At 42.5% G+C, this 8455-nt stretch overlaps 3 protein-coding genes across 3 annotated transcripts; all 3 read left to right on the top strand.

Moving 5' to 3' along the window:
* The first annotated feature begins 226 nt into the window (after nucleotides 1-226).
* Nucleotides 227-1161, top strand: nppal (natriuretic peptide A-like). The gene is made up of 3 exons (XM_084479605.1): nucleotides 227-322; nucleotides 424-743; nucleotides 850-1161. Exons 1-2 carry the CDS (start codon nucleotides 233-235, stop codon nucleotides 730-732), a joined length of 399 nt encoding a protein of 132 aa, XP_084335731.1. The 5' UTR covers nucleotides 227-232; the 3' UTR covers nucleotides 733-743; nucleotides 850-1161.
* Nucleotides 1162-3209: 2048 nt separating this feature from the next.
* On the top strand, nucleotides 3210-3841 carry nppb (natriuretic peptide B; the record flags this gene model as incomplete). The annotated part of the gene is made up of 2 exons (XM_084479796.1): nucleotides 3210-3404; nucleotides 3533-3841. 2 exons carry the CDS (start codon nucleotides 3210-3212, stop codon nucleotides 3839-3841), a joined length of 504 nt encoding a protein of 167 aa, XP_084335922.1.
* A 1758-nt stretch (nucleotides 3842-5599) lies between these two features.
* nppa (natriuretic peptide A) lies at nucleotides 5600-7737 on the top strand (the record flags this gene model as incomplete). The annotated part of the gene is made up of 3 exons (XM_084479795.1): nucleotides 5600-5716; nucleotides 7038-7323; nucleotides 7733-7737. 3 exons carry the CDS (start codon nucleotides 5600-5602, stop codon nucleotides 7735-7737), a joined length of 408 nt encoding a protein of 135 aa, XP_084335921.1.
* Nucleotides 7738-8455: the final 718 nt, after the last annotated feature.

Here is an 8455-nt window from a genome sequence, read left to right as displayed (position 1 = left end):
AATGAAGAGTAGCCTACGTAGTAAAAGCCACCAAAGTATCCAATCAGTAACCATATGTCAATTGAGGTGAAGCGTGGACGGAGATTAACTCCACGCCCACACGGGCCAGGGAAGATTTGTCACGCTTTGTTGATTTTTCACATCACGGTGACGAAACGTGGTGGATATAAAGAGCAACGGGGTGCACTGACTCCACAAGCAAGCCGGTGTCGTCAAACGGAAAGAAACGCGCATGAAGATGATTTCTCATATCTCGTTTTGCTGTTTATCCGCAATTTTATTATTTTCTTTAGGAACAGCAAAACCCGTCTTCAATCTCCAGGTAAGTTACCTATCGCAGGTGACCGTTTTTAATTTATTTTAATTTATTAATATCACGCCATCATATATTGTAACTCATGGTTTTTCTCGTTCCGTTTTCAGAGTTTGACGCAACTTTTGGAAGAGGAAAGTAACGCGCCGTATTACACGCTCGAAGAATCCGGGGCTGCGGGGGAAGGTCTGAACGCGCAAAAGTCCGGGTTCGATGGCGCGGGGCCGGAGCAGCCCTGGGACGCGGAGGAGGCGACGAACTCCGCGTTGGAAGATAAAGAAAACGCCATTGCGCGTTTCCTCAAGGACGTCTTGAGGACGTCCAAGCGCTCGTGGAACCGTTACAAGAAGGGCGGGCACCGGAGCTGCTTCGGGGTCCGGTTGGAGAGGATCGGATCCTTCAGCGGACTGGGCTGCTGAGTCGGACGGAGGTAAGGAGATATCGCCCTGGAAACGATAAACCGGTGGACGGATTTGTCGGATTTGTGCGTTTACTTTTGGTTTTGTTGTCTAACCCCTTTTGTGATGTCTCCACAGGTGTGGCAGGCTCGCAAGCTACGGCACACAGAGAGAGATAGATGGAGGTGGACGTGGATGTGGATCGATCCTCGATGCGATAATCGATACGTTTACAGAGGGGCGTTGGTCGTGCACGTTACTGAAGCCTGATCATTTGCATATGTGAATATTTAATGGTTTCATTGGGAAGCATGATTTCCCTCTTTTCATTTCATATTTAAGATTAAAGACTAGCTGTTATTATAAATGTATTTATTTATTTTCTTGTAAGATAAAGACTTGGGCAAGACCTGAATCGTCGTCTGTAATGAAGTGAAATACATATTTTGCATAATATTGCAATGTGTGAGTACAATTATTCTTTGTTACTTTTGTATTACTTATTTCACATAGGCCTAATGTTTATGAAGGTTTTTTTTTTCTAGAATATCACTTATAAAACACATATTTGCAACTCCTGTGTGAATGCGTTTCCATGATCACTCCGGCCAGGTTAAGTCCTGAGGCCTATGATCTGAAAAAAAACCCCGATTGGGCTATAAACCCATGTTAGTCTTGAAGTTCTTCAACTTATGCGCTTGTGTGTGTTTACACGTCACTTAGTCCCAACGACACAACAGTCAATGTAGCTCGCACTTTTTAGGGTTAAAATAAAAATAAATGTCACGTCTCTCCAAAATCAAAATAATTATAATGTGAATTGGGTTTCCGTTACCTTGAGACGGTGTAGCGGAGAGACGAATTAAAATGTAATACCCATGCTTATCTAGCTCTCTCCCTCTCTCTCTTTTTCTTTTAATGAAACGCTGAAGAGCCTCCATTGACTTTAAAAGAACGTTTGAACGGGTTATTAGTTTGCACACAGGGTATCCCGCTTCAAATAGCCTAAAACAACACAAATAGTGGTTCCTCAAAGTGACTTAAGTATAGGCCCACGGTTGAGTTTTATACTATTTTTATATACGTTTCTTACATATCAGCCATTTGGGAGTTTATTGATGAAGAAGATATAGGCTATCAGACGCATGCAGAGGACTCGACCTCCCGCCGAATGAGCGCCAGAGTGACACGCCTCCCTGCTCATGATGGTGCTGAGATACCCGGGAGAGAGCTGCCGGGAACCTCCTGAGAGAAGTGTGGAAAAAGCACGCTCTTAGATGACGCCAACGCGATGGAACGGTGTGGGATTAGCCCGCTGCCTACAGCCCGCTGCGTCTCAGCGTGGAGCAACAAACACAGGCCACTTCAAACCGGGAAAGGATATTTCATCCGCAACCAAATAATTGTTAAAATTGTACGTTGACTTTGTTAAAAGAAACAATAATAAGATGTGACGATCGTGAAAAGACCACGTCCCTAAAGCTGGTCGGGTTCGTCCGCCACTGTTCGTGCGTAAAAGGCCATTACGCACGGATTTTCTTGTTTGTTGTTTCTTGATTTTCTTGTTTTAAAGTTGAATGAATAAAACTATTTGGGTTGGCATTCTTTTTCCTTGTCATCTGCCTTGTAGTAGAAGGTAAACTGTTGATTTCTCGAGGTGAAAAGTTAGTTGGCCTATAGCATCTCTGAACCATCAGCATGTTTTATTAAAGGCCTATATCCAACCTCGAAAACGCCTCTAATATAGGCCTAACACAACATTACTCACATGTTAGACACAATAAATTATACCCAGAATGATATCTAGAATTCGATTCACACAGTTCAAAGAACTTAATCAAAATACATAGCCAGACTGAAATAAGCGAGACAATTTAGAACACTGTAACGTTTAAATCCACTTAATACAGACGTAGACATTCCCAAAGTAGCAATTATAGAAATAGCCTATTACAACATAAAATGAAAGATAGCTGGACAACAAGCATAAAAACCGAAAAAACATTATGCACAACCCGTTTTTTAATCCGCCTGTTAAACAGGGATGTAAACACCAGCGGACGTGCGAGGGGCCAACCCGCTGATGACCCAACTCAGTCTCGAGCGCATTCTGAACCAAGAGCGGGAACTCGAGGACGAGTGGATGAGGTCACCGTGCGCGCGGCTACATTTAGAATTGATAGAACGATACGGCGGTGCCCTTCGCTTGACCCCACGTGTTTACTAAACACGTTCCCGCCACTTAACGTCGTGAAACAATGTCACACTCAAAGGGCGGGGGCTGGGGCTCCGTGGAGCGTGCACGTATTATTCTAAAACAAAACATATCTCCTCTTGGCAGAGTATCCAAGTCACTATGTCATCGCTGTGGATCCTCTCACACGGTCCGACGCTTTAAAAGGAGTCGTTTCCGACGGGCGTCCTTATCAGAATCAGGTGTCAGGAATGCGAGTCCAATTCCTCGCATAGCTGAGGATGTCGAACAGTATAAAAGAACCATGCTCACCGAGGGTCAGAAACCAAGAAAGCCTCCGAGCAAAGACACGAAGGCAACAGAAACCAAACAAACAGAAGACAACATGCAACTGTCTCATCTCTCCCTGCTCTGCCTCGGTCTGCTCGTCAACCTGCAGGTGTTCAGATCGCATCCCGTCAACACCGGCCTGGGCGGTAATGACGTTGACCTCTTAAAGGTAAGCCTACGAAGTTGTCATCGTGTTACAATACTGCTGTTGAATTCGACTATGAGACTCAGCCTAGGTAGCAAATATTTTTGTTTTATATCATTATGAAATATAATGTATTTTGTCTTGAATCGCAGACGCTACTCCGCAGACTAGAGGAGTCTCTACCGGCGGAGACCAGGATGGATCAACTCCCCGTGGAGAGGGAGGACGATCTGGACGTCGACATGCCCGCGAAGCCGGACAGCGAGGAGGAAGACTTTCAGGCGAGGCTGGACGAGGCCGCCATCAGGGAGTTCCTCTCGGCCAAGAACTTGAAGTCCGTCCGGAACAACGACTCCGGCCGGAAGTCGTCCAACTGCTTCGGTGGGAGAATGGACCGGATCGGCTCCATGAGCACCCTGGGCTGCAACACCGCCAGCAGGTTCAGTAAGTGGGCTGGTTGATCTTTTTGGTGGACTCGTTTATGTAAGGTCTATGAATTAGCGATTTAGGATAGCCAGTCTAGCCCATGCAATCACATTGTTTTTTCAATTATTTTCCTTACAATTTTGGTGTCCACTTTAGAAACTTTTCCACTTTTTCAATTCAGAAATAGAAAATAACCGAAAAGTGTTTTTGTTCTGTTGCAGCTTCAAGGACAAGATGATGAAATGAAAAACCTGCAAGCTTTCCACCAAAGAATAGCCTATTTTTATTCATAGCATATTTATTTAATTATATTTATTATTACTTTGTTTGTCCTGACTTCAAAGTCTGTATATGTGTAACGATGTGTGAATGTTCTTGATATATGCCTACTGCTGAATGGTAATTAATAATTAATTAATAAATGTTTACATCTACGCATTATATTGTTGTTGTTGTTGTTGTTGTTGTTATTGGGGTTTCCCTTTTTGTAAAAGAGGCTGGCTATTTACGATGAAGAAAATAGCCAGCCTCGATTTCGAAGACTCCAACGTAAAAGCATGACCAATAAATGCAACCGTTCCCACAGCTTCCCTGGTTCTCAAAATCCATGAATTCTTACTTCCTGGGTTCAAGGCTATTATACAAACGCACTTTAAATACGTAGCTACAATTTGATGTAGAAAACGAAGAGACATGGATTAATATATTAAATAATAGGCAATTAGGCATACATCTCACGTCAACAGTATGGCTATGACCATTCGTCTGTAAAGAAAAGAACGGCGACTCAAAGTTTCAGCACCTTGGACAGCGAACAGATCCCAACGATAGTAAAGACTCCGGCTCCGCCCCGATCCCTCCTCGAACCCCAAACCACGTGTTGATAACGCGAGAGTAGCTCGAGTTTCTCAGATATATGGGGATAAGGCTAAATAAATGGAACGAAATTACGTAAACTTTGAAAATGTATCTCAAATGAAATCAAATAGGTCCTATAGTCTATGGTATATTCTACTAAATATTTATAAATGTACCCCAAGCACATATAAGTTGAGTGCAATTGATATCAAAACACACACACACACACACACACACACACACACACACACACACACACACACACACACACACACACACACACACACAAATGTACATGCATATAAAGTGGAGTAGCCTGAAATTATGTTTCTGACGTATGTGGTTGTCATGCAACTCATATTTAAAACCACAAAACAAAAGCTGTAATCATTGCTGAAATCTTTGATATACATTCAAACCATCACAATACAACATAATCAATACAATGATTATATAAACGATTTTGCCAATAAAATGAATTTTAAATAGATACAATTAAGATATTTCAGATACGAGGATATTATTGATACATTGACAATAGATAAAATGACGATATAACGATTAAATAACGATGGAACCACTATAATGAAGATATTATCGAGACAATGATGAATGATATAAGTACACAATAACAACAACATAAGCCCCACCCTCTCCCTGAGCAGACCACAGCCTACTATGGTATGTTGCGACTGAGGTAACCAGCGGCAACCGGTCACACTGCCAAAGACAGAGACATACACAATTGAACACACACACCCCCCTTCCTCACTTAAAAAAGCCATGTGACTGGCGTGGATTATCGTTCGGAAGGTGTTGGAATGCACTCGAGACAATCTGCCAAATGATGTGCAACCAAACACCTTCTGGGGCCTGTATAAAGCGGCTGGTGACAGCGGGGCTGGCCAGACAAGCCAGTGGACCAGGACTAAACCATGAAGACAGCGGTCCTGTGGGGCCTGCTGGCCCTGTTGTGTCAGCTCAGACTGGGGGCCCGGGGCCATGTGCTGCCCAGACCGTACTCTACTACCGGGGACCTAGCCCAGCTCAAGGTAAGAGCAGGGACCAGACTTATGAGGACCTGGAGTTTATTGTGTGTACATGTTTTGTTTAAATGGTAGGGGGGAAGTTTGGTTTGTAGAGGGTTGTGCAAATCCATAGATAAACTCTAATTGCCAAATTATTCCAAAACCAAACTCTGAAAAGCTACCTGTTGGTAATTTGAGTGTACATTAAGATTGAATGAAGGTAGAATTTCAATTAAAGAGACATTTCATGGTACTTATGTTATTTGTAAGAATCCCATCCATTGAGTTTGTACTTATTGATTTAAGTATTTTGTTAGTTACACTCAAGTTACACTAAAGTTGCATTTCTGTACAGAAATGTCAATAGGTTTAAACCCTATTATATATAGGGTTTGATCTATATTGCTTTTAACATGTCGGAAAAATCCAACATAACAATTTAATTCCCTAAAGTAAATTATGTTGTAGTAACCAGTATAACACAGTAGCTAATATTTTCATCTTCTACTTTTCATAATCAATACTTATTCAAATCCATTTCAGGACAATTTGGTTATAAAGGGTAACAACTCTCTTATCATAGATATACAGGCGTTAGAATGGCGTTCATGCATTCTCTCCTGTAGTGATGTCAGCTCAAAAGCCACACCACATGGTTGACAGTCAAGAGTGACTTTCTCAAGGAGCGCCGGGACATTATCCAGAAGGCTACTTCTCTTTCCCCTCCCCACGAACACAGTTCGTGGGGAGGGTTAAGTATTTAATTCACGTAGTGAGATTTGAAACAGAGAAACCATTGGAAGTCGTCCAAAGAGTTGATCAGAATTCTTTTGGGGAAAAAAAAGATTTTGAGGGAAAGAAAATATTTAAAACTCCGCTAGGAGTGCAGTATTTCTTTCCACCTCAAGGACAGAACTAACACAGCGAGGAACTGGCTGACTGGGAGATGTTTATGATAGATGTTTAAAAACTAGAATTATCCCTACAGTGCATATTAATAACTGTAATCAGAGTAATTGCATGACTTTCACAGGGCTCGTTCACATTGTTCAAAGGGCATGCTTCAATGAGCGCCTAAAATACATCTTTAAGATAATAACAATGCAAGGGGTTCATAAATGCACACTAGACTTCTTTTATGTGTGTAGCCTTCTAAAATGCTCTACAACTTTTAACCTTTTTAATGAAAAAGGTTAAAAGATACCTTGGTGAAAGTTAACTTCAGCTCAGGAAGTGTCCAACCTCAAACTCTACACTTAATAGTGAGACGGTTCATGGTTGGAAGAGTTAGATTTGAGCCTGTTTAACCCTTAATAACAACATGATCCCTCCTCCATCACACCAGTCGCTGTTGGAGCGTTTGGAGGAGTCCCTGGCCGGGGGGGCCCCAGAAGACAACACCCTGGTGGAGGAGGAAGAGTACGACGGGGCCGACCAGGGGCCAGACAGGGCCCTGGTCAGCCCAGAGAGGCCCCAGGGGCCCGCGGCGGGGGGCTACGGCCGGACGGCGACCCAGAGGAGCAGACTGCAGGACCTGCTCATGGCCACTAGGAGCCGGACGTCGTCCTGTTTCGGGGGCCGGATGGACCGCGTGGGGAGTAGCAGCAGCCTCGGGTGCAACACCGGACGAGGTAACGCCAGGAGTGGCACATTACGGCGGAATTAAGGAGTTTTAAGGAGTCTATGTTCATAGAGATAAAGATTTTTGTTTCATTCTGACATATACTCACTTAAAGCTGTAATCCGCACATTTTTCTCACCCCCACCCATTAAATTATAAGAGACATACAAAAAAAAACACAAAACATAAAAGTTTTGATTGAGTCTCATTTTTCTCTCATGTTCCCCGAATGCATGGCAACCATGAGCCTCAATCAAAACCCAATTTAAACAAAACTGTAGTGTGATGTACCGGACTTCCTAATAGCAGCTTTAATATATATACTTGAAATGGGTGATTGAAATCATGACACTTTTAATATGAAAAGCATGATTTGACTTAAAGATTGTGTCTAACGTGTTTCTATGTTCTGTTTCCAGGCTGAATGATTGAGAGGCGCATCAGAGAACATTCTCACTGTATCACTATGATCTTCACTCTCTTTATGGAGAAGCTTGCTACACATTGTGCATGACCTCTGTTCTGACGACACTTCCATGAGATCATGTAGTAAATGCCACTGAAATCTACTTTATGCAGATTGGCTTGTAAGAACTTATACAAATGTGCATTTCAATGCACATGTTTTCAAGAATATTCTTTTAAATGAGTTTGGGTCAACTTTTTCCATTTGCAATTGTTCAAGTAAACCAAATGTTTTTTCTGAATAATCTGTGTGGTTTGGACATTTGGCTGTACATTTGAATATAAAATAAATACAAAGAATCTCGGAATCCATTCTTTCGGCTAACATCTGTAAATAGTCAAATTTGATAGTGGCAAATATCCAAAATATGTACAACCAATAAGAAACACCTGGTCAATTCACGTTAATCCTGAAGCATGACACAACAGTGGTATTATCTCAATGTCAGATATAGACCCGTTCTATTAATACCAAACAAGTGATGAGTGCATGGTGTGAAAAATGCTTTGCAGACAGCAGTGTGGACATTAATGGGGAGGGTGGGGGGTGTATAATGACTCCTGGCAGCCATCACAGCTGAGGTGTCACCATACTTTAGAGGCGTATGAGAGCCAGCAGAGCTCCACTGTCAGGTCCTATTACCTCTACACTCATTCAGACTCAACCCACCGTTTTA

The sequence above is a fragment of the Micromesistius poutassou genome, assembly GCF_964030765.1.
Source record: "Micromesistius poutassou genome assembly, chromosome: 15".
Classification (NCBI taxonomy): domain Eukaryota; kingdom Metazoa; phylum Chordata; class Actinopteri; order Gadiformes; family Gadidae; genus Micromesistius; species Micromesistius poutassou.
The sequence above is the reverse complement of the archived record's forward strand: the minus strand, read 5'-3'. Positions and strand labels throughout refer to the sequence as shown.

Coding starts and splice junctions, on each gene's coding strand:
- nppal (XM_084479605.1), top strand. CDS start 233: ATGAAGATGATTTCTCATATCTCGTTTTGCTGTTTATCCGCAATTTTA. Junction 323..423: donor AACCCGTCTTCAATCTCCAG/GTAAGTTACCTA, acceptor TTCCGTTTTCAG/AGTTTGACGCAACTTTTGGA.